The sequence below is a fragment of the Neophocaena asiaeorientalis genome, unplaced genomic scaffold (genome assembly GCF_003031525.2).
Source record: "Neophocaena asiaeorientalis asiaeorientalis breed wild unplaced genomic scaffold, Neophocaena_asiaeorientalis_V1.1 scaffold461, whole genome shotgun sequence".
NCBI classification, from domain to species: Eukaryota; Metazoa; Chordata; class Mammalia; order Artiodactyla; family Phocoenidae; genus Neophocaena; species Neophocaena asiaeorientalis.
In genome coordinates this window covers 4062369-4089267 of record NW_020173230.1, presented here as the reverse complement: position 1 = coordinate 4089267, position 26899 = coordinate 4062369, and the positions used below count along the sequence as shown (strand labels likewise).

Here is a 26899-nt window from a genome sequence, read left to right as displayed (position 1 = left end):
TGACATCAGATCTGTAAGTTTATTTGCTCAATGTACGACAGCTACATAATGACTCACATTCATGATATTCCATCACTGAGGAAAACTGCTAAGAATGGTCCGTGTGTGAAATAATTCCTTAGAGAAACACGGAGTTGGAAAAATAATCACTGATTAGACCTTAAAAATAGTTCACTGCATAACATGACAAAAAGCACAAAGGCTCATTCAGAGAACATATTCGTTGTTCTCCTACACTGTAATAGTTATTATTTCACCATGACAAACACCAGACATTAAGATTAAGCTAACACTGGTGTTTCTTTTGCTTCCCCCCCCCTTAAAAACAAAATATATAACTGCATGTCACTACAGCAACATCCAAAACAGATCAATTTGTTACGATCACTATTTGGTAGAGCAAACTTTACCCCCAAAAGGAAAAATTAAATTAAAAAAACTTTAAAAAATTTGAAGACTTAATTTTTTTTGTCATAGGAATACATAACACCTACAGTATAAGTTAATAAATTTCAAGCTACTGTATAGAAATACAACACTAGCATGCACAATATTGTATCAATAGAGTAATGGAGGAGTAATCATTTCACTGGAGAGACAGCATCATAGGCAAGTGCATTTCTTTAAAAATAAAGAAAAGAAAATAAACCATTCAAGCTGCTTAAATATCAAGTCTCCCATTCCCTCCTTCATTTTTAGCCCTCAGACATGGTTTTATCTTGCATTATTCTAAAAAGCAGCCAGAGCCAAAGCTGAAATTTAAAAGAAAAATAGGTTTTGTAATTCCAGTAAATCATTTCCAAATGCTACAAGGAAGGACACAGCACTGCTCACTGGACATGAAGATAAATTAAGGAAAACCCCACCAACCCCCCACCCCACCCCCGCAAATCTGTTCCCATCCGTGGCATAGACCTTAGGCCCCTGTTAGGGCACAGAAGCTATAAAGCTCTCTTCTGTTAGTTCTTCTGGTAGGTTTGGTTAGTTGGGACTTCCGCTCTAGCATATGGAGGGGGCCTTCTAAGGAAAGTCATGCTGGGTAACTGCGCCACATTACAGAGCATCGTCACACTCTTCTATCTTCACTGTCACCTGGATCCTGGTCAACACGTGCATTTCACAACTGGAAGCTCCATTTTGGTTTTAGCAAAAGCAACTGTCAGGTTTTCCTCAATTACTACTCATTCCTCTCCCTGCCTAAATAAAACAAAGAAACAAACAAGTCTGGTGTCATTACCTATCTCAGCAGTTCACAGTTACTGACTTTATAAAAAAGGCTGAATGCACATGCAACAGGTCGTGTGTTAAGACTTAACCAAAATGAGAACCAAGGACCTAAGGCTAACTGAAACAAACTTGTGGAAATAGCATCGTGGTTTCCTTCAATTCTAAAACGTGTACAGATGGCACAAATGAATTTCCAACTTCTATGCTTTCATTAAAAAGAAAAAAAATAAAAAAAATAATAAAAAAAAAAGAAAAAAAATACATAGAAAAAGTTTTGGTCAAATAGGAGTTAAGTATTTATTATCTGATAATGATTTTAGTTTATTTTCCTACAACGATTATTTGGGGAAGGAGTGTTTTCAGGGAGGAAAAACTGACACACGAGGCTCCTGAAATTGGACAGAATGTTTACGAATAGAGCTCTTCCTTTAGGATTTTTCTACCAGTAAGCTCCTAGCACCTGAATTTTCACACACTGCACCACAAACTTTCTCAAAACGACCGCCAACTTCTACAACCCAACAGCTTTTCAACCCACCCGAGTGCATGCCCTGGGCACAAGGTACAGTAGGGAAGACTCAAGTGAGGAGTGAGACAGCAGTGCAGTCCCCGAGGAAGAAGCTATGGCGGCTGAAAAAAATTAGGATTTCTCTGGAAATATCAGCACAATAAATGACATACAGACCTGAATTTTCTCTGTTTTTGTGGTATTTAACGTTTCTATTAAAGTGATTAATCATTTTTGTGGTGGATTTAAGTTAAGAAGAAAGGAGGACAAAAATCCCACAGCCATCTGCCAAGCACCTATTCAGCAAAACCTAAAGAAGCTTTGATTCTCCTCAGGCAAGCCTTTTGGCCTAGGAGACAGATAACAGCAAAACCAACCTGGATGAGGCTGAATAAGGATGTAAAAGCCAAAGTAAGAAAAACACACAATCACAATGGCTTGATGTCACATATGGCTGTAACGTAGAAATACTGTAAACTGCGATCTAGTGTTAATACTGTCAACTAATCAGAAACTTCTGAAAACTGGCAAGGCCTAAACCACAAGGATAAATATACCTTATGTTCTAAGTCTATCAGCTTGGGATTTTAACTATTCCATGTCTGGTAGAGTACACCCTGAAAAACAAAATGCACAGCTAAAACAGATGAGCTAGAAAGTACCCAGAACTTAAAAGACAAGAGCATATGTACATAAAAATCCTTACTGGAACCACAGAACTTATTGAATGAGGGCTATTCCGTTTAAGTTTTCTTTTCATCTTAAAACCCTATTTTCTAGCAATAAGTTAAATTAAGGACAGCTCCACTTGCATTAATCTACAGAACAGTCCATATGCCAGTGTGAGGCTGCTATTCCAATACCAGCACAGCTAGCCTGACTTTCCACTAGTGGTATTTTGGCAAAAATGTCAAAGAGGCGATCAAAGACAGGACAGGTCGTGGGTTTCTCCCTAGGAAGGTCATCGCTCCCTTTCCCTCCCCCACCCGACCCCCAACTCATGGGAAAAAAATAAAGACTGCAGTAGTAGCATCAGCGTGTGCTGCCAGTCCACCTGGGGGCCTTAATTGTTGCCTTCTCCACCGTCGTCGTCTTGCTGATCGCTTGTCCAGAGCGTGAGGTTGTCTCGGAGGAGCTGCATGATGAGCGTGGAGTCCTTGTAGGAGTCCTCCTTGAGAGTGTCGAGCTCGGCAATGGCGTCATCAAAAGCGGTCTTGGCCAAGTGGCAGGCTTGCTCTGGGGCGTTCTGGATCTCATAGTAGAAAACGGAGTAGTTAAGGGCCAGGCCTAATCTAATGGGGTGAGTGGGCTGCATGTGCTCCTTGCTAATCTCATGGGCTTCGCTGTAGGCCTTCTCAGATGACTCCACGACGGTCGCCCTCTTCTCTCCAGTGGCGACTTCGGCCAGGTAGCGGTAATAGTCCCCTTTCATCTTCAGATAAAACACTTTGCTCTCATACTGGGTCTCACTGCAATTTTTGATCAGGTAGTTATCCAGCAGGCTCAGCACATCCTGACATACAGCCTCCAATTCCTTCTCTATTTTTTCACGGTAAGCACGGACCATCTCTATCTTCTTCTCATTACCATCTGCAGATGTCTTCTGCTCAATGCTACTGATGACCCTCCAGGAAGAACGGCGTGCCCCAACTACGTTCTTGTAGGCCACAGAGAGAAGGTTTCTTTCTTCATTGGACAGTGGCTCATTCAGCTCTGTCACCTAAGGAGGAAAGAATAAAGAGCTGTTATGGTACAGATGATGTCAGTTGGGTTAATCATATCTTTATGCCACTAAAACACAAAGAGATCTACCAGCTGATTAAAGTAATCAACAAACAGAAGTTAGGCTGTATGGGTATATGGAAGAGGGATGGAGCGGGAAGGAGCAACAAAGAAGGGAAAAACCTGCGACTGGCTCAATGGTGCCTGAACCCCTGCTTTCTCCCTAGAGAAGGACACATAGGCTTATTATCACACAGCTGTTCCAGGAAAGAACTATCAAGTCTAACTCTTAGATGTAAAGTCAAAATTTCATCTAAATTACAAAAGGTCAACAAGTCTCTCATGCAACATTACGTACATACCGATCCTAAGGATTTTAAGTATAGATAGCTTATATATCTCATCAGTTTTTTTAAGAAAACAGAATGACAGCTTCTTCCTAACCTTGCCCTGTCTACCAAACGTCGGTCCCATCCATTTTGGGTGAGAGTGTCTTGCCTACCGGGTGAGAAATAGTCAGTCAACTTCAAGCTGACTTTTGAGAAACAAAGAAGCTTTTCTTATGTTAAAATAATGTAAATTACGAACGCCAGAAAGGAAGTCAAAACTGGGGGCACGGGATTGACTCTGATCACTGACATATTAGCAACTTGGGGAACACGTGTTTGTAGTGTCTGAATACAACAGCAATAAAATGGAGAGGTGAGCAAAGCACTTCTGAGCTGAGGTGGCCAACAGGAATTAATGCTTCTTTCACTTGTGCTAGAAGGTCTTCGTCGTCCCAAACACTAAGAGCCTTGAGGACACTAAAGCAACGGCACACCAATGTTGTGTATTTTTATGACTACCAAACAACTGCATATAATAAAGAAATTAAATCAAGTGACTAAAACTATTTAATTTATATTACCTGATTTCTGTGATGTCAGAGCCATACACCTCTAAGTGTCTAACAACCATATGAAACAAAATTTTACAAGAAGTGACTGAGCTCTTACTTTTTTTCCTATTCTGAGGTCACATTTTTATTTGTCTGGTTAACTATCATATCTAGACTGGTACATACTAAGTCAACGGCATTATCAGAAACCCCAGATCATGAGCTCTTTCCTATGACTTACAACAGACTAGATGCTTTCCTCGCCTCATTCTCTCATGTACCTGCGCTCCAGTGGTAACATGTTAATTGCAAAAACCTTTCATACTTCTGCCCTTTGTTCTTCTGCCTCTGCCTAGAACAACTACCAGTGCTCCTACCTGGAAAATACGTAGACTGTCAAGAACCAAGTTATACTCATGGCTTCTATGCAATCTTGCCCAGCTCTACTCCTCCCACCCCCAGTTAAACTGGCTACTCTCTGTTCCCTGTGTAGATCAACCACAGCACCCATGTAACATTATATTACTCAGAGATGTGAAAGGTACTGGGATATAATCCAAAAAGATAAGCTAAAGTATCTGGGGGAGGAAGGGCTGGGATTCCAAGAGACTTACCTGTGTATGGATCATTTACATTTGGTATGTATTCCTCTTTTATCAAGGAAGAGGTCGGGGTGGGAGAGGATTATACTTAAGGAAACTGGTTGTAAAATAGTTCCTCTCAGATACAATCAAATCAGAATATAAACCATACTTATTAGTTCATATGCTTTGCTTGCTAATTCTCACAACATCCAGCAAATAACACACTCTCAAATTCCTAAGTTTTTGAGTGGTTTTTCTGATGCTAACCTTTTACTATGCATTACTGATTCTCCCCTCTACACTAGACAGCAACAGTAGCTCTGCCAGAGGTGGCCTAGGGGAAACAGATGCAGAGTGGGGGAACAGGGCTCTGGTTCTACTGGACTTCAGAGCAGAAGGAAGCCAGCACAGAGGTGCTTTTTACTCTCTGAGCACCCCTCCACCCCCCACCGTGGAAACACTGCTTCCCCTGAATAGGAGGCTTATCATCTCACATCCAATTTTCCACATATTTCTGGACTTTGGAGAAACTATTCCCAGCCCTCAGTCACTGTCACTCCTGTCAATTTCTGACATATATGCAAATAACCCAGAAGACTGGGGCTTTCCAGTCCTACCATTTACTAAGTGAGCTTGGGGACAAGCCATTTCATCTATCTGGGCCTCAGTTTGCATACAATTTCTACCTCTTTCATAAGATTATAAGGGTGTATCAGATGAACGATAAAGTGCTCCCAACACAGTAAAGTGCTATAGAGATGTGAGCATTTACTTTTTTTATTCGGCCAAGTCATGTGCCTGCAAGATCTTAGTTCCCTGACCAGGTCGACTGAACCCGCGCCCTCGGCAGTAAAAGCCCGGAGTCCTAACCACTGGACTGCCAGGAAATTCCCTTGAGCAATTACTTTTGAGAACACCTTGAATAACGTCCCTTCACTTTAAGTCTCGCCATAGGAGGCCTCTGTATTTCTCACATCATCTCGTTTATCTTCTGCTCAATGCTACTAATGTATGAGAGATACTGTATCAAGTATCTCTTCTCCATTTCATGCTATTCTCTAGTCCTTAGCTCCCTTACATCACTTCCTTTCCATAAACTTTAATATCATATAGCCTGGAATAACTCCCCAGACTGGCTTTCAAACAGGCTGAGAGGCCTCTATAGGCCTGAGGCCCGCATACCATAGGACACCAGCCCATACTCACTGAACGAATGTGCAGATCCTGAAGACTAGCCACCTCTAGAGTAACCTGATAACTGTCTCCAATGCAAGAAGCTGCGGTGCCTAAGGCCACTGAGATCGGGTTCTGGCCTTTCCCCTAAATCATGCTATCCTTATTTCAAGAGCCAGCAACTATTTAAAGCTCATATTACCTCACCAGTACTCTATACCGTTAGGTCTCCTCCTGCTGCAAAAGTTGGGCTAAAGAGCCCAAAGGTAGCCATTTGCGCTTATGTAAAATTTGTCCAGTTGCCTCAGACAAACTGGAACATGGAGATTATGAAATGCCAACATCACCTTTAGATACAGTAACTCAACCACATTTGGGACATACCCAGATGTTCTCTGCCACTGAAAAACTATGTTAGAGGGGAAAACCTTTAACTCTAATAAAAAAAGTCTGCTCAAAGGAACTAAGATTTCTCTAAAAACTTTAAATCAGCATTTTTTAAAAAAATCCTTAATATCAAAATGACTTGTATGAGAGATAATCTGTGATTTTTACATTAAGATAAAATAGAGATCCCAACCATACTAGTTTCAAAAGTCAAGATAATTTTCTTAAAAGATCAAAAAAAGTATCCACATAGTGTTCACAAAAGGTTTAACCAAGAGAGAATGCCTATTCAGTGTAGGAAGATGTGAGATATGTATCATTTGGGAAGCAAGGTAATGTCTTTCAAAACAGTCACTGAACTGTTTCTAAGAACGCAATACTTGTATATATGGTCCCCAAAATTTACTGTCATGGCTACTGGAAAATACGGACAGTCTATACATTCTCCAGTTTTATGTTCTGGTTAAAAATAAAATTAAGGTTTCTCTTCTCAACTCCTATGATACTAGCTCAAGTTCAAATTTCTTTCAGTGAGTTCTAGAGAGCTGTTAGCAAAAAGGTTAGAAAAATCTGTTATTCTCACCAACAGTTTAAGAAATAAAACTCCCCAAATCCCAGCTGCTAAGGCATCAGATATTAATTAGTTATCAACTGTTGTCCCCTAAGAGTTGATGAGGAGAGAAATCTTCTCTACCTAAGATAAGCAACCCATGAGATTCCTGGAAAGCTATTTAGGTGACTTTCTGACCCTGTGGTCTCGGAGCACCAAGTCATTCACAATTCTTCAACTTACCTATGGAGAACCTTAAATTGTAATGAGTGCAACTTCAAATGTTTAAACTCCTTAAATGAAACTTGAATTAAGCTTACTTTACTTAAAATGTATTTCTATCAAGCCAAATCTTGTACAATAACTTATGATGGTGAGTAAGACGCCTTGACTTAAGGAAAGCTGAAAATCTCCACAAAGAACAAACTTACATTCTGTTCACATCCAAAAAATAAGATAGGAGGGATGAACAGGCAGAAAAAAGGATTCTTAGGGCAGTGAAACTATTCTGTACAATACTCTAATGGTGGATACATGTCATTACACACTTGTAAGAATGCACAGAATGTACAATACCAAGACTAAACCCCAATGTAAACGATGGACTTGAATACTAATGGTGAGTCAGTTTAGGTCCATTGATGGTAACTAGCATACTACACTGGGATGCTGACAGTGGGGAGGGGCAGGGGGCATACAGGATCTCTGTGCTTTCCTCCGTGAACCTAAAACTGCTCTAAAAAATAGTCTATTAAAAAAATGAGTTAGCAGACACCAGGTATAACATTTGGCCCCATGAAGCATTTTTGGTCCTAGGAGTGCTATCACCTGAAAGAGCCAAGAGGCCATAAAAAGGGTAAATGCAGTGACTGCTATATATGAACACCCTACCCCAGAAAGAAAAACGTGACAAGGTGCAAAATCAGTCTCAGTGTCCGTGTAATGGACAGTTATCTATATACTGTGCAGGCAGAATAACCCACTGCAAGTAAATGTGACACTGTTCTGCTTGCACAAAATTAGGCATGTATTCTAGAGATGACCTGCTAAATCTCAGATTAAAATTTCTGAAAACAATCTGAAGTCATGTCTTGCACATGTGGGCAAAATGCCTTAAACTTGAAGTACAGTCTGTACAAAAAAGAGTTAACACAACAGCCTTGAGACTGCTATCTTTAGAAAGGTCTGCTTGCAAAGTTGACCCTTGGCTAGCATCTGAGAACTAAGATTTCTGGAAGGGTTCCCACCATCCACGATTAAGAATGGCTCACTGTCCCTAAAATGTTTGTCCAAACAATGTGGTTTATGCTAAACACCTGTTTTCCTTCTAGGAGTCTTGAATTTGGTTTGTGCTAGGCAGAAAGTGCCTTTGTGAGCATCCCTCAATGGATGAGGGGCAGGGAGGGTGGGAGGGAGGCTCAAGAGGGAAGGGGTATGGGGATACATGTGTGCATATGGCTGACTCACTTCGTTGTACAACAGAAACTAACACAGCAGTGTGAAGCAATTACACTCCAATAAAGATCTATTAAAAATTACCAATAAACATTTTAAACATCAAAAAAACAAAACAAAACGAAAAAACCCTTGGGTACTGAGTCTCTAATGAGATTCCCAGCAGACATTTCACACACGCAATCTGTGTGAGTCCCCTGAGAGAAGACTCTGGAAAATTTGCACCTGGTCACTCTGATCTTCGCCCCAAGCACCTTTTCCCTCTGTTGACTTAGCTTTGCATTCTTTCACTGTAATAAATCATAGCCAAGAGCACAGCTATATGCTGAGTCCTGGCAGATCACTGAACATGGGAAGTCTTGGGGACCCTCAACACATATTCAAACTCTGCCTGGAAAGCTCATCAGATGGCCTTTTAGAATCCAGCAGAGGGACTTCCCTGGTGGCGCAGTGGTTAAGAATCCGCCTGCCAATGCAGGGAACACGGGTTCAAGCCCTGGTCCGGGAAGATCCCACATGCCACAGAGCAACTAAGCCTGTGTGCCACAACTACTGAGCCTGTGCTCTAGAGCCCGCGAGCCACAACTACTGAGCCCTCGTGCCGCAACTACTGAAGCCTGTGCGCCTAGAGCCCGTGCTCTGCAACAAGAGAAGCCACGGCAATGAGAAGCCCGCGCACTGCAACGAAGGATAGCCCCCGCTCGCCACAACTAGAGAAAGCCTGCGTGCAGCAACGAAGACCCAATGCAGCCAAAAAAAAATTTTTTAAAAAGGCTACACAAAAATTTACTAATTTAAAATAAATAAAAGCCAGCAGCAATGACCCTGGATAAAAACTGTGCTGAAGGGAAACATTCCAGGAAGAGGAACATCCTAGAAGAAAAACGAAACTTCCATGGCATATTCAGGGCCAAGCTCAAGGTCTCATGGATGAGAGGAGAGCTTCCTGAGAACCTGGGCTTTTCTGACAGCCACCAAATCCTATGCTCTTTTCACAACTACCCTAACAAGGTGGACATTATACTTTACAGGTGTGATGCGGAGAAATCAACAGACTTTTTCCCAAAAATCACACTGCTAACACACAGCAGGGCAGGGACACAAACTCGGGTCCTCTGGTTTCAAATCCTGTGCTCTTTCTCCCACCTTGAGTCTCTGAAGATGTAAACCTTGCAACATGTCACAGAGAAAGGACTAGTTTCTCTAATAGAGGCTGTACCTTGTTTTACTGTGCTTCACAGACACTGCAGTTTTTTACAAACTGAAGGCCTGTGACAACCCTGTGTTGTCAGACTGATGGCTAGCAATTTTTAGCAATGAAGTACTTTTTAATTAAGATATGTACTTTTCTACAACAAGGACGTACTGTATGGCACAGGGAACTATACTCAATATCTTATAATAACCTATAATGGAAAAGAATCTGAAAAAAATATATATGTATAATTGAATCACTTTGCTGTACACTTGAAACTAACACAACATTGTAAATTAACTAAACTCCAATAAAAAAAGATGTACTTTAAGACATGCTATTGCAGGGAATTCCCTGGTGGTCCACTGGTCAGAACTCCGTGCTTTCACTGCCAAGCGTCCAGGTTTGATCCCTGGTTGGGGAACTAAGATCCCACAAGCCTCACAGCGGCACAGCCAAAAAAAACCAAAAACACCTTCCTAAAAGGAATTTAAGACCAATCAGTAATAGAAAAGTGAGCAAAAGGAATGGACAATTGAAAAAGAAAAAGGAAAACATAAGTAGAGTACTCAAATTCATTCATTTTATAAATGCTAATTTTTCTCCAATCAGACTGGCAAAACTTAAAACTTTGATGACTCACTGTGAAGGCTGATACTGTGGATAAACAGGCACTCTCATCCATTGTTGGAAACCGTAAATTAGTACAAACTTTATGGAGGGCAATTGGGAACAGCTATCAGAATTACAAACACTAAGAAAACTTCTGACTCTTGCCATTCCACTTCTAGAAACTGATTCACTGCCATCATCTGTAGCAGCTAAAGTCTGGAACCACCTAAATGGTCCTCGATGGAAGTCTGGCTAGATTATGAAACATCCATACAACAGAGTTCTAGGTAGCCATTAAAAAGGAATTTGTATGCTCTCACTGTATTTCTAGAAGGGTCTGAAAACCGAGTGGCTGGGAGGCAGTCAAGGTTGAGGAGGTTGAATTTTGACCTGTTACCAGTAGTACCTATTCAAACAAACCCTCTCCATAATTTACCCAGTTAATCACACCCACGATTAAAGTTTAAAGTCAATTTTGAAAACCAAGTTTTCAAAAAAAGCTCAAAGCCAGCAGTTTTATGTAAACAAGTTTACTGATGAAAAACTCAAACCCACATCTGCTGCTTTGTGCTCACCACCTCACTTCTACCAAGACTACCTTAAAAAACAAAAAAACCCAAAAGTTAGTTGCATAAAAATCTTTCATTATATCTTTATACAGATTAGGGCTGATATATGAAATACATACTATAGATTTCAGCCCTGTTTCATTGAACTAATTACTAATTCTAACATTTTTCCAGTTTACTCCCTACCTAATTTTATGGTTTCCAAATATCACTTGTCCTTTCCCGTGGTTAGATTTCTTATACTGTCTCACATCTACTGCAAGGACAAGGACAATATTAATAATGCTTATAATGTGCATCTTTGTTTCATTTTGAATTTAATGGAATACGTCCAGTGTTTCATTATTAAATACCAACTCTTTGTTCAAAAGATACTTCTATCATGTTAAGAAGTATTCATCTATTCCGTATTTTTCTAAATAACTTTTGTAGTATCAAAAAGGAGATCTTGGGCTTCCCTGGTGGCGCAGTGGTTGAGAGTCCGCCTGCCGATGCAGGGGACGCGGGTTCGTGCCCCGGTCTGGGAAGATCCCACATGCCACGGAGCGGCTGGGCCTGTGAGCCATGGCCGCTGAGCCTGCGCGTCCGGAGCCCGTGCTCCGCAATGGGAGAGGCCACAACAGTGAGAGGCCCGCGTACCGCAAAAAAAAAAAAAAAATGAGATCTTCACTAAAATTATAGTACGTCCTTGGTCCTCCAGATAACCCTTTATGATTTAGTACTGTTATTTCCATTTTAGAGTTTAGAAAATTAAGGCTCAGAGCCAAAGAATGGAATGCAAATCTCATGGCTCAAAATCCCATATGCTTTCCACTATATGACTGGTTCTTAACCAAGGAGGAGCTTTTTGTAAAACACTCTCCCTAGCAGCCCTAACCTTCAAAGATTCAGTATTGCATGGGATCCACACATGTCTATTTCTCCAGGTTAAGAACTGCAGGACAATGTTCCTCAAAATGTTGAGTTACCACGTGACTCAGCAATTCCACTCCTAGGTATATACAAAAGAAATGAAAACATGAGATCCACACAAAAACTTGCACACAAATGTTCCCAGCAGCATTAGTTAAAACAGCCAAAAAGTAGAAACAATCTAAATGTCAACAGATGAAAAGATAAGTTAAATGTAGCATTATCCATACAATGGAATATTATTCAGGCATAAAAAGGAATGAAGTTCTGATACATGGTACCACATGGATGACAATGAAAATATTAGGCTAGTGAAAGAAGCCTATCACCAATGACCACATATTATGATTCCAGTTACATGAAATGTCCCAAGCAGGCAAATCTATAAAAACAGAAAATAGATTAGTGGTTGCTTAGTGGGAGGCAGGGCAGAGGGCAGTGACGACTTGCTAATGGGTACAGGGTTTCTTCTGGGGAGGTGACAATGTTCTGTATTTAGATACTAGTGATGGTTACAAAACTCTGAACACACTAAAAACCAGTGAACCATACACTTCAAATGGGTGAATTGTATGGTATGTGAACTATATCTCAATAAAGATAAAACTGCTGCACTATGCCATAGTCTCTACAGCACTTTCACACACGTCAATAATTAATTAGCTTATTTGACAAGTTCAGAATTCCAAATACTTCATAACATGCGGGCTCTTGCAAAGAAAACCCACTATGATACAGCATGAACCTCTACCTCTTATTTAATCCTCCTCCTCTTGTGCTTTCAAATAAACTACGTAGTTTGACATAGGTTAATATTTCTCAATAGCCTCGCCAAAAATGAGAACGAGAGCGTTATCTCTACTGCTCAGATATAGTTAAGCAAACTTGAAAAGGGATAAGAATTTTACATTCCCTACCATGGGTATTCTTCATTATGAAGCAATTCAATTCTGCCACTATGGGGGAAAAAGGCAGGAGAGAAATATACTAAAATAACAACTTCTCAAATTACAGACAATCCACACACAAACACGTACCAAAGCGGTGCTCCCCTCCCTCTTGCAGACCCTGCTGGGTGCTCTTCCAACCCTCTACTTGGACACCTGTGAGAATTCTGCGTAAATCCACCTTTAGAGAGTAACATCAGAAGTACCTGACTTGAAGATAAAGCTAAGTTTATCTCCCCTAAAACTACCAGTCGCTAGCCTTAAGAATTTTATTTCTTGGGGCCAGAATCACTTCTTCAAACAGATAGTCCTCATACCCCTAGGCTTCTCTACTTAACTGTTTCTATGATCTAGATACAACTCCCCTCATCATCCTGACTCCTTCCCCCCAAATTTGCCAGTACTCTTTTGTCAGTACTCGTCAGTCTGCTATTTAGAATGCAACACTTCACACTTTAGCCGAGCTATTTTCTGAATTCAGCACAAATGAACTAACATTTATAACTGCTAGTTTTACCATAGATCTGTTTTGGGGGGGGAGGGGGGCAGGGGGAAGAAGGTAAATAAGCTGGTGTATTTGAAAATGCTGTATAACCTATGGTACAGTGCATTTTAAAAGCAGCTCTATTTAGATATTATCTACCGGGCAGAGGCCAGGCATGCTGGTGAACATCCCACAATGCACAGGTCAGCCACATACAAGAGCAAAGAATAATTTGGCCCAAATATCAACAGAGAGCCCTGCTGCAAGTCATCAATACCCAGACCCAGGTCTCGCAGTCTTCCTCATATTACACACTCCTCTGCTATCATGCTTTTCCAACCACCTAAAACGCACTTCCAGAACTATGAAGAAAAATTCTCTATATGTCATCTTTTAAGCCCTAATTCAAATACTACACTTACTTCCTGAAGCCTGAAAATTCCTCAGGCAGAACTAACTACTGCTTACTCTGTGTGCAACTTTCACCTTGCAGTTATCATACTGCTTGTATCTAATGCCTTGTAGTTTAACTGAATACCTTTCTTTCTCCTAAAAGGACTAAAGTCCTTAAGGGCAGGTAGCACACTTCACTCAGCAGTGAATCAACCACAGTACCTAAACTGTCACTTCCAAATGTTTAAGTGACATGAATCTACATAGGCTGTATCCAGCCCAGACTGTTTGCATAAATGGCCCTAATAACTCCCTCCAACCCTGTGTATATCTCCTTCCTTTTAAATGATTTCGCAGCTCCTTCCATCAAGAACTTCCATCAAGAACTATATTTCCCCAACTCTATAATCTGAACTTGATCATGAGACTTGCTTTGGCTAGTAGAACATTAGCAAGTATGAGGTAAGCAAAGGCCTGAAAAGTGCTTGTGAATCAGGGCTCGCTGCTGGGAACCTTCCCCAGGCAAAGAAGCCTGGGTTAACCTGGAGATGAGAGGCCTTTCCCTCTTCATAGTTATTCCGGCCCCACAGGAGCAAGTCTAGACCCAAACTACCTGGCCAGCATAAAGAACGGTGATAAACAAGAAATATTTGCTTTAGGTAGTTTGATACAAACAAAAACTTAACGAATATTAAGATGGCTATTGTTAAGTGCCACCTGCATCAAATGTAACGAACAGTTGAATTTTAGGGTCAAGGTACAGGACCTGAAGCAAAAACAAGGCCACTTCATTACCTGAGATTCCACCCATTGCTCCAGTCTGATCTCACTTTTCAACAACCGAGACAAATGCCAAAGCTCTGCAGCTCACCATTTAACCTCACAAATCAGGAAATAGATATACTATGCTCTAGCACTCCCTTGGCTAGCAGTCAAATTAACCCTATTCTAAAAATTAGTTAACTGGAGCCTCAACTAAGGAGCCCGCCTGGCACAACTAAGACCCGGTGCAACCAAATAAATAAATATTTTTAAAAAATAAAATAAAAATTAGTTAAATCAAAATTAGTTATGCAGGTTCTTATACAAGCCCATACTGACTTGCTCACAATCTTCTCTTTCATGCCTTTTCTGTGCTTCTAAAATTTCTCCTAGAATCAATGTCATGTTCACTTTCTTTGAGATTGTTTACCTGTATCCAGACGTCTGGCCCTACCTCCTTATCCAAGGCTACTCCCTCAAATTAATTCTGAACAACAGTTCAGTTATCTCATCGATTCTGACAACTTATCCCCAAACCACACCTTTAACCTCACTCACAACCATTCATTTTTTTGATTTTTATTTTATATTGGATTATAGTTGATTTACAATGCTGTGTTAGTTCCAGGCGTACAGCAAAGTGACTCAGTTAGACATACACATGTATCCATTCTCTGCAGTCTCTTCCCATACAGGTTATTACAGGATATTGAGTAGGTCCTTGTTGATTATTTCATGTAATGTGCAAACGTTAATCCCCAACTCCTAATTTATCCCCCCGCCCCACCCCCAACCATTCACTTCTAAAATCAAACTCCTGCCAGTTCCTGGGCAGTCCACTGGTTAGGACACGGCGATTTCACTGGTCAGGGAACTAAGAGGTGCGGCCAAGATAAATAAATAAATAAATATTTTAAATAAATACAGCAAAAAGAAATAAACAAAATTTAAAAATAAAAAATTTTTTAAAAAGGGGAGTTCCCTTGTGGTCTAGCGGTTAGGACTTGGAGCTTTCACTGCCGTGGCCTGGGTTCAATCCCTGGTTGGGGAACTGAGATCCTGCAAGCTGTGCGGAACAGCCAAAACAAGTAAAAAATAATAAAACCAAACTCCTACCTATCCTTCAATGTTACCAGTCCTCACTTCTACCTACTCGACTTGCTCTTGAGCCCTCTCCTTTTTTCTCAGCCCCTTTCCTTTAGGTTTTATTTCCTCCTTGTAAGGTTCATCAAGATCCATCAAATTCAATTTTTTTCATTAATATCAACATTCCTATGCCTTGTCCTTCTGCTATACCATCTCTAAAACACCCAAATTCTTAATCAATAGAGCCACCCAGCCTGCTTTCAACTCTTATACCCAAAATATGGGGCGGGGTAGGGGAGAGGGAGAGACCAAAAAAAAACTAGATTGTAATCACTACAAATTAAGGCTTTTTAACCTCAGCAGGGCCCTTAGCACTCACTGCCTGGCAACCCTTGCTCACTACTGCCTCTTCAAAGGAAAGTGACCAAAGGCCTTTACTTGACAAACAACTGCCCCTACCACGGCCGCCTCCTCCCTGTATGCAAACAAGATGCTTCTTCCCTCTCAAGATATTCCCATCAGTCACTCTCTTTCCTGTACTTTCCCATTAACATGTAGTCCAAGTTGAGGTTTAAAATAAACAATGCTGGGGCTTCCCTGGTGGCGCAGTGGTTGGGAGTCTGCCTGCCGATGCAGGGGACGTGGGTTTGTGCCCCGGTCCGGGAGGATCCCACGTGCCGCGGAGCGGCTGGGCCCGTGAGCCATGGCCTCTGAGCCTGCGCGTCCGGAGCCAGCGGGGGAGGCCACAACAGTGGGAGGCCTGTGTACCGCAGAGAAAAAAAAATAAAATAAACGATACCTTTTAATCACGTTTCCTTCAAAATCAAGTTTCTGAAAATTAGCCTATACTTGTTACCATTTCTTCACCTTTCATTCACTCCTCACCCCATTACCACTGTCATCAACTGTCTTCCTACCTCACATATCCCATGTTCTCTTATGTCTTAATCTTAATTCGTAAGGGATCTAACACTGCGGACTAATCCCCCTTTCTTGACACTCTTGTCCATTTTGTTAGCTTTCTTTCTTGGTTTTCTATCACCATCTACTTAGTCTTTTCTTCCTCATTCCAGTCACTACTGAAGTGGGATTCCCCAGGGTTCACTTTGACTTCAACTCTCAACTTTGCCTAGGTGACCTTATTATGCCTGGTAAGAGACTCCCACTAGAATGTTAGTTCTGTAAGGGCAGGGGATATTATATCCTCCAGGTCTGAGACTAGAACCTGGCCGTTAGTGGTTCCTAAACAAATATTTATTTACTTAATGAATAATAAGTAACACTGAGTGCTTAACTTATGCCAGGCCCTGTTTTAAGAGCTTTTCATGAATTAACTTGTAGCCACGCTGCTTCCATTTACTGCCACTTAAATGTTTCCTCAAACACAGCATGCCAGCAACTGACTTGATCTTCCCCATCATTTCTCCTTCCTCCTCCTCCCATCTCCAGCCATCAAACTGTCTCTCTCAAATCTGCCGTCACTGTCCATGTCCTTCCTGGTCCTCACACCTTCAGAGCAGGCCCTGCAATACTAATCAGTCTTGTCCCTCTGGCGCACTGTCCCCCCTCTTCAACTTGCGCATGCTGCCAAGGTTCTCTCCAGACCAAAAACCGGACAACGGTCCTCTTCTGCCTGAAACCCTTCAATGACTCTCCGAAGCCTAAGAAAAAGACCCAAACTCCACAGGGCCCTTCATGAACTGGCTCCTGCCCCTATTTACCTCTCTGGACTCTAACATTCTCTCAGCGCAACCAGTAGTGACTGGATCAATCATGCAACAGATTCTGCTCCCTGTACATTCTGCAACTAAACAATGCTATTCCCTCTGCCTGGACACTCCTTCCTCCAGCCTTTCCCCTCCCCTCAACATCCACCCCTCACTACTCTGCTATCATTTCTCTAGGAAATCTCCCCTGATGCTCAGGGTGACTTCAGTGTCCTGATACCACAGCACTGGGCTGACCTTCACTTTCTGTGTGTGGAATGTTCCCACAGACGTTCAATAATCCCCTCACAACTCTACCTTCCCTGTGTGAATTCTGGATCAGTACCATTCACTTCTTCCACTGCCTAGAACATCTACAAAATATTCAAGTTAACATTCTTTTCTTCCTTTGATCTTCACTTAAATCCCCTCAAAACATGTTTCCACATTCCAGTTTGTGAATTCCACACAAGCCCATATTATCTTTGATGTACAAAAAAGTCACAGCTTCCTCCCATTTCTTTCAAGTGAGGTATACTCTTCCATTCAGTTTGAGTGGCATCCTTTCACTTCTTGGCCATACCTGTAAGACTCCAATGGCAAAAGCATGGTACTTACCTCCTTATGCTAAAAACTGCAAGTTCTCCTTTTTTTTTTTTTTTTTTTTTTTTCTCCTTTGTTAAATGGTATTTAAAACACACCACAATCACGGGGCCAAATATTTTCTAGAAGAAAGATTACACTCATATTGAGTATTTCATCTTAGGGCTGTCCTGAAGAAGTTTGTTCTGTATTAAAAACCTGGATTACATAACAACCCTCTCAAGCACAACCAAATGGAAAAATATTAAATATACAGCAGTTTGAAGGAATTTCAAAGCTTCTGCAAACAATGGAACATTGACTAAAATTAATGAAAACAGAGCACTGAGACAATAGCTAAGATTACCAGTATCCATGTATACACTTCACCTTTGACTCCTTTTTGAAAACTAAAAAACCTTTTAAAAGAGGCCGAGATTTAGGAAAAATACTTTTAACTCAAGCCTTAATAAGCAAATTACTTAAACATTTCCACCTGTAAAATGGGACCATCACTTTATAAAACTGTTGTGAAATTAAATGGGAAAAGTATAGAAAGATGCTTCCCAAGTGACAGTAAATGTCCAACTACATTGCAATGTTTTAATCTGAGAGTGTGTAACTTAAAATCTTGTCTTCCGGGCTTCCCTGGTGGCGCAGTGGTTGAGAGTCCGCCTGCCGATGCAGGGGACGCGGGTTCGTGCCCCGGTCCGGGAAGATCCCACATGCCGCGGAGTGGCTGGGCCCGTGAGCCATGGCCGCTGAGCCTGCGCGTCTGGAGCCTGCGCTCCGTGGCGGGAGGGGCCACAACAGTGAGAGGCCCGCGTACCGCCCCCCCCCCCCAAAAAACTTGTCTTCCCAAAAATATTATAGTCAGTGCAGAAGTCTATAGAACAGATGTGAAAAAAGTCATACCCAAAAGTACACTAGGTTTTCCACTGTGTAGTGGAACTCATCAACATTTCAGGGTAATGCTATGCCACAACAGCTTAGTAAATTATAGTACTGACGTGATTTTCACAACAGATGTAAACACTTGCTAAAAAGCTAGTCTTAATCATCCTTCATTAAAAAATATATGTATTTATACAGCCAGCCAGATTATGAAGAGAAAAACATGATCAAAATGCAAGAGTACCATAAATCCAAAATAAGAACTAGCTATAATTCACTCAGTGTTTTTGAGGATCTATATGCTAGACAGAGTTCTAAATAAGTAATGTTAATAGAAATATATTTTATGCAATTTTAAAGTTCAATTCATTACTATAGCTGTTTGAAGTTTACCATGTTGTTTTCTCTTCCTCAATAAATGGTTCCAAAAATCTAGCCTTTTCTGCAGGACCTTCGAATGGTAAAAAAATAAAACGGCAGTATACTCACCTATATTATTGATATCAATAAACTAGTCAACTCCATACTTCTGAGCATGGAATTCAAACCCAAGGTGTCCAGGCCCAGACAGCTAGTGTATGTACGTATCTATCTACCTACCTACCTACCTACTCATACCTACAACCAGTACCATGATAACTTTAAGGCAAAAATGATTTTTTAAAAATGCTTGGCAAGCAACAAAACCGAACAAAAGCAAAACTTGTTTATCCACATCGCCCTCAACAAATCAATTAGGTTTTAGCACTTCTATCAGATTAGTGATAAAAGCCAGAACTGACAAAAGATATCAGCCTTTGTTGTCACTTTCCCAAAAAAGGCAGTAAAAAACAGTCCAGTAATGATAAAACCCTTCTCTAAACCTATCTGACACAGCACCACCTTTCCTCTCCCCACTCGTGACCCATCCAGCCTTTCCTCCTCCTCATGAGCAAAGGCTGATGGGAAGCAGCACTTGGATGTCAACTGAGAGAAACACTCCTCTTAAAATCAAGGAAAAAATTATCTGCCACCTGGATTATATGCCTTAAGCAAGAAACTTACACTTTGAGGTTGCCAAATCTGAATATAAAGAGATCTTGCTGGTAATTGGAACATTTGTGGGAAATAAGGCGTAATTTTAGGTCAATAAAAAACCATCTTGCAAGATGGTAAATACCAAGGGGACCAGAACAGTAGTAAAGTATATAGATAGAAGATTGGCCAATATGCTGACAAACAGTGAAACTGGTTATATGGAGTTATATCATGCAATTATCTTTATTTTGCGTATACTTGAAAGTTACCATATTAGGTTTTTTTTGTTTTGTTTTTTTAAATTTTTAAAAAAGGTACTCATTCCAACCACAAGAAAGCAGAAGAGAGGCTTGCCACAAATAAGCTTGCAGTTAAACTTTCCCCTGTTTCAACCTCATTTTCTCTTTCTGGAGCAGAAAGGGCAATAGGGTATCCTTGAACTTTGAACCATGTGTATGTACTATCTATCCAAACAATTACATCTTCCAAAACTTTTGACATACATACCAGTACTAGTGATGATTTCAAGTTCCTTAAAAATTCTTAGCAATTCTTTCAAAAATTCCACTTTGGGGTCTCTGTCCTAATACACAATCTGTGTTGAAAGCTTTAGCCACAAAGATATTCATGGCAATATTATTTATAAATTTGGATAACGGCCTAAGTGCTAAATAAAAATTAAATTATGACACACCCACAGGACTGTTCAGCCACTGAAAATACTGATAACAGAAGAAAATATCCTTGAAATATCAAGGGGAAAAAGCAAGGTGCAAAACCCTGTAGAAAGACATGATGGAAATATCCCTGCATAGGTAACTATTATGGTGATACTTGTCATTTTTCTAGCGTCCTAAAGGCCACACATTTTTGTCATCAGTGGTCTGTCCCACTGATAACAGCCTTCCAAAAACCAGAGTCCCTTAGAAGATCAGAGCATCCCCAAATCAAGATATTCTAAAATTTTTCTTTCCTACTCACTTGTCCCCACCAGCTTTCCTTGTCTGCGGAATGCTGTTCTGCTGCTCTTACCCTATCTTGTTATTTCTCCTTATCCTCACGCATTGGGTCATTTTCAAACTACTAGGAAAAATATATAGTGCCTGGGCTTCCCTGGTGGCGCAGTGGTTGGGAGTCTGCCTCCCGATGCAGGGGACACGGATTCATGCCCCAGTCTGGGAAGATCCCACATGCCACGGAGCGGCTGGGCCTGTGATCCATGGCTGCCGAGCCTGTGCTCCGCAACGGGAGAGGCCACAACAGTGAGAGGCCCGCGTACCGCGGAGAGGCCCGCGTCCCGAAAAAAAAAAAAAAAAAAAAAATATATATATATATATACACATATATAGTGTCTCAACTTTAAGTCTCTATTTTTACTACACAGATGTAGTTAGAAAGACCAGAGGTGAGTCATATGTGAAGAGTGGAGTATGATTTGAAAATAACATCTATCCACCGGGTCTAGCCATGCCAGGCAGGCCCTCATGTAAGAATGTCCTGGCGGGAGTATGGGATTGTTTGCATGGCGACTATCCATCCTGGGCTTCTGCTGCAAAGACATACTCATTCACTATTTCATGTTAGACCCATACAAAAGGAGCATTGTGTTGAACTGAATAGTACTGAATTGAAACAATTCAGTCAAAAATATTTTAAGCTTATTTCCACATCCTTAAAGTACTGGCACCATAGGCAACTTTGTTTCCTAGATCTTGGTTATTTGAATACGGTAGCTTAAGTGCCATATTAATAACTCCTTTCAGAAAGCTAAAGAAGTTTTAAATGACCTCTCTTCAAAACAAACCTTCTTTTTCAAAGCCTTCCTCTTGTTACCTCTTAGCCTTCTCTCACTTCTCACACCACCACAGCTGCTCTTCATACTCCGCGGTGGGGGAGGGTGGATGAGGGATTCCTCTCGCACTACTGTCATTACTTGTTCAGCTGCCCACTGTCATCACTGTCACATCCCCAGCTCTGGCACCCCTGTTCTAGCAACAGAATTATTAAGAGGGAAAAGCTGACACTACACCTGGGTCCTACTCACCAAGTTTGGCTTTACACCTCTCCAAAAATAAGGTATCGCTTCAAAGATTAAAAGGATAAGACCAATGAGTTTATTCAGAATTTTTTTTAAATGTCATATTAAAAATCTACATATGTAAGAACACTCTCATCTCTATCTACTTATTCACAACGCAACTAATGCTATGCACCACATTATTCAACGTTGGTAAAGAGAAATCTACCTGTGGGACACCCTTACAAGTGATATACTGATGAACATTTGGTTTAGACTTCACGAGTTCTTTTAAAAGGAAGAAAAAAAAAGACTCATGCAAAGTCTTACAAGATTTACAAATTTTTATTGTTTCTGCAAAATCATGGAACCAAATAAATTTAACCATTTATCTTAAAATTAAAGCTTTCTTTTGGGAATTTTTGTTGATCACTTTTCATGTGACTTTTTTTACGACTCAAATTCATAAATTAGTAAAATCAAAATTTCAAGTGCCAGTCTAAAGCGAGATAATATGGCCTGGTACTAAACCAAAATGATAGGTAACACCTAAAATGGAATGTGGGGAAGACAGCAGAAAAATGATTCTGACAGGAAAGGCCATAAGGCAGCTCATGTTGATAGCCTTGATAGCCTTTATAGCCTAGAATGACAACAAATACAGGTTCCCTATAATTACAGTCTCGAATATCTGGTCAAGCTCTAACAAACAGAGCTTAGAAAATAAGACAAAAGACAATGGTTTATATGTGATTTTTTTCCCTTTGACTATTAAACATATAAAGTGGTCTTTGCTTCTTTTTTTCCATATCTCATGGAATCTGGTAGGAATACAGAAAGAATCAGATGCCCTGCCAGATAAAACTGTTAGGGCTGGTGATACTGGAGACAAGAAGTTGTTCCTGGCAGCCTCAGAAACACCAAAACAATGTATTTAACATCTTATTTACGAGAAGCCCATGCTTGAATAGCTCACCACTCTCAGCACTGCAGGAACCGGGGCCACACAGCAGGGCAAGTGTGTCTAACGAAGTCAGTCTTGGGGTGGAAAATGAGTGATGATAGGAGCACCAGCAAAATTCCTATAATCTCCAAATAGTTAATAGTTTGCTCCGATTTCAGGTAAATTGTTCTTATTAATTTGTGTGAGCAACGTACAGTTTTTAAGCTCTGTAACTTTTTAAATGGAAATACAAATCTAGCCAAAATAAGTCCCCTTTTCAATTTATGCTGAAAGGTTCGGATGTTAGAAAACAAAGAGAAAAGGATACCGATTACCACTGGCTGTGAGCCCTGCACTATTGACACATTCCTGAATCAGTAATGTGCTGCAATCCAGCCAGCTATAGCCAGACCATCATCACTTTTTAAAAATATCATTTTCCTATTTTTTCTAGAGGTGACGGCTGCACATCACTGTGGATGTACTGAATGCTACTGAATTGTACACTTGAAAGTGGTCAGTTTATGTTGTGACTTTTACCTCAATAAAAACAAAATCATTTCCTCCACTTTTTAATAACTTAAGAGTTTGGTTTAATAAATAAATAAGGCTTCCTCCAAGGACTAGGGGATGAAACCCTCCCCAGGGTCTGCAGTTAATCCAAAGAACTGTAAGGAGGATGCACATTCAGCAACGTCTTTTACCTTAATAAAATCCAAAAGATACACATGAAATTGTTTAAATAATTAGAAAAGGCACTTAAGAGTCATTTCAGTTACTGTGAAGGTTAACATAAAAAGCAAACTGTCATCTGTATTCCTTCCACCCCAAAGAGAACAACTGAAACCACATGACTTCGATTATAATAATGGCTGGCAGAACGCCACCTCTGAAGAGTCTGAAGAGGTGTCATTACTCCATTAGTGATAATGGCTATTGATCTAGCCTCCTGGAAGAGCTAGTGGGAGAAACAGAATATTTAACATTGTAAAACCTTTTTAAGTATATCGATTCCACCACGAAGACTTTTTTATATAATTAAGATAGCCTTTTGCCACTAATGCCCCCCAACACACCCGAGTTAAACTGCTTAACCCAGTGACTTCAACAAAGTTACTAGCCCAGAACCTTTTCTGCCCGCCCTCCCCCGCCACCCGCCCCGCCTGTAGGAAAGTACCAGTAGCCTACTTAGAATATTAACTTCTCAAGAGGCTATTAAAATCCAAAGGACAAGTCAGTATTGTCTAACAAGCAGGAAACATCTAGGTGTTTGCTCTTTTTAGATATAAGCCTACACATGTGTCTTAAAAGACTAAACTTCCTTCTTTCCTCCTTTCCAGAATACACCATTTTATCTCTATCCTGGTCACCCACCTACAACTATCACAGGTCCTAGCTCTTTACTACTAGGGTAACTTCATCCGACGCAAATAACTTTAATCACGCTAGCATCTGGATGACTTCAGCCTTAGAAGAGAACTTAAGTGGTAGAACTGAGTATTTTCTTTGTATCTTCCTGTATTTTCCAAATTCTCTGATGAGATGATTTTTATAAACAAAGGAAGAAACAAAGTTTTATAAATAGTTACCTTTTCTTAAGCACCTACTATATTTTTTATTTAATCCTCACAACTTTGTCAAGCAGGTGTTGACCCATTTTACAGATGAGGAAAATGCAGATCAGAGGTAAGCCTAATTCCTCAAAATCATGGTAAACAGATTTGGAAAAGGTCTGCTATATTTTATAAACTGTTTTTTCCTGCACACTCAGTTAAGGAGCAGAAACATAAACACAGCAAAAGAGAACTTTTCCAAATCCCAAGCTAAATTGTTCTGTAATGGATTCTCATTCCCTAACGTTTACTGAAAATGCCCCAGCAGGAAGTCATAATTTTTTAAGGTTTTTATTAAAACCTGCCGAGTTAATAAGTTGCAATAAACCCATGTATACAGCTCATCCCTGCACTATGAGCATAAAACATATTCTTGTTGAAAACTTCCATCTTTCTTCCTTCATTGCCCAATTTTAATAGTGAGACAAAATGTTTAAAACCACGACTGTATCTTATAAACTTCTGAGAAAACTACAAATACGAAGGTGAACAGGCATAGCCAGACGTCCCTGATTTACACGTCTAAGGATAAATGAAATTCTTATTTGGAGGACCAATTCTCATCCGGTGGAAGATAAAATGCTCAATTCCACCTGGCTTATCTGCTAATTTCTGCATTACCTTGGACAAATGCCATCTGCATACTCCCTACCAACCCATTAGGTGCATTGCAGCCTCTGTGTCATTGTGTGTGACATCACTGGGTTGCTATGGATATAGGAGCGAGGTCACTCGCTTTCCTGTGAAACTAGAAATATGGAAAAATTAGAAGAGTCTAAGTAATGTGAACTAAAGATACTGATATCTGCTAAAGTGCAACTAACATCATTTGAGCTTTAAAGACAGCAACTGTGGCAGTAATATTAATACAGCAGTACTCCAAATTTCAGAATCAATTCTCTTCCTTAATGAGATAAAAATCTTCTTTGTTAATGAATCTGGCTTAAATACACAGGCATCAACATTGTCATCTTCTGTGAACCAGTAAAGTTATTCAAGAATTAATCTGCAATACCTATACAGCTTCATTAAAAAGGTTTAACAGGCAAGGTACACTCCTCCATCCGCTACACACTGGAGATACGTTTTAAAACCTTTGTTACATAAGGCAGGAAGTTAGATATGAAAATAGTGGGAGACCGAAATCATTAGATAATTTTACGTTTCATTTAATAATGCTCAATACTTCCCCCATCCTCTAATATCAAACTGGCTGACCACCCGTTAGGTGAATATAGTGTTACTGACAAAATGGTGCAATACAAGCAGGAACCTGCAAAATGCGACAACTGGAGATCAGTATTCTCTTTTCATCAGCATTGAGGATGCGCTAGTTTTTTGGGTTTTTTTTTAAGCTTCAGATGCAGCTAACAAAACAAATTAAAAAAAAAAAGAAGACTTTTTCCCCTTTAAAATAACTCCTCCCAGCCTCCACCCAGTCTAGGCTCTCTGCAATACGACAAATGCAGAATCTTCTGGAATGACTTGATACTGCCTCCCACCACCGCTTTGTTTGCAATATCAGATCAGAGAATATTTTTTCAACTTATAGGAATTTCGACAAATGTGTGCCTATATTTAAAAAAGAAACAGCATATATCACAAACTGAACCAGTCAGCTAAATTCACAACCTTTGTTTTAAAGACAATACCAACACTTTTCAATACGAAAGCCGTAGGAAAACAAGGAGATGACATATTGAGAACAATCAATGAAAACGCTAGCGAGACAGACGTGCCCCCTTCCTAAAAGCAAGAGGACTTGCTTTGGGGCATGCAGAAAGAGGAGCCTTTTGTTAAGAAAAACGTGAGCAAGGAGGTTTCGATTTTGCATCATGGAGCCCAGGTTTTCAGGACAACCTACATTTTTCCCGGGGAGGTCCTAAAGGATCTGTCTGGAGAGGCAGTGGGAAGATTTGGGGAGGGGGGGAGTATTAGAAAACCGGGAGACCTGCTGAGTGAATGGGAAAGGCGCCGCCCAGACATCAGGGAGAAAAGAGGAACCGCATCCATGCGGTCCCCCGCCCCCACACGGCCAGGCTGGGAGGAGGGGAAGTGGGGCACAAAGGATGCGCATGGCCCCTGCTCAGGTCCCCAGCAGACCCGGAGGCGCAGCGGCCAGAGACCCCGCTCCCGAGACCAGCCCTCCAAGACCCCGCCCCAGCGCGGGCGCGTGGGGAGGGCCGAGGCGGCAGCGCCGCCGGCCCTGGGGAACGCTCGGGGAGAGGCCGCGTCACACCCGGTCCTCAGCGCTCTCAGGACCCTCCCCAGCCCCCTCTGGGGCGGCCAACCTGCAGGAGCGACGGGCGACTAGTCCCCAAGTCGACCCCGCGAAAGCCCGCGTCTGCGAAGGGGCTGGGGCGAGGCGGCGGGGGGGAGGAGAAACTCACGTTCTTCATGGCCGCGGCCATGTCGTCGTAGCGCTCCGCCTGCTCCGCCAGCCGGGCTTTCTGCACCAGTTGCTCGCGGTCCACCATCTTCACGGGCTGGGTCGGGCCGGGCGAGGAGACCAGGGCGGCCTGAAGGGCTCGGAGGGCGGCTGCGGGCGCGGCTGGAGCCCGTGTGCCGGAAGGACCGACCCACGAAGCGAGGAGCTGAGGCGACGGCGCGAAGGCTGCGGCTCGAGCTGCGACCGCGGGACCGGGCGCGAGGTGGCTGCGGCTGCTGTGCGTGCCGCGGGC

General features: G+C 41.4%; 1 protein-coding gene across 2 annotated transcripts; it reads right to left on the bottom strand.

The window, feature by feature from the left end:
• YWHAG (tyrosine 3-monooxygenase/tryptophan 5-monooxygenase activation protein gamma) lies at window positions 1-26893 on the bottom strand. Of its 2 annotated transcripts, XM_024745468.1 has the most exons (3): window positions 26609-26893; window positions 2790-3455; window positions 1-1197 (listed from the first exon to the last, which is right to left on the bottom strand). In XM_024745468.1, the coding sequence occupies exons 1-2, from the start codon at window positions 26693-26695 to the stop codon at window positions 2799-2801; spliced, it is 744 nt and encodes a 247-aa protein (XP_024601236.1). In that variant the 5' UTR covers window positions 26696-26893; the 3' UTR covers window positions 1-1197; window positions 2790-2798. The 2 variants fall into 2 exon arrangements, with proteins under 2 accessions (XP_024601236.1, XP_024601235.1); XM_024745467.1 differs by having other exon boundaries at window positions 1-3455.
• Between the last annotated feature and the right edge of the window lie 6 nt (window positions 26894-26899).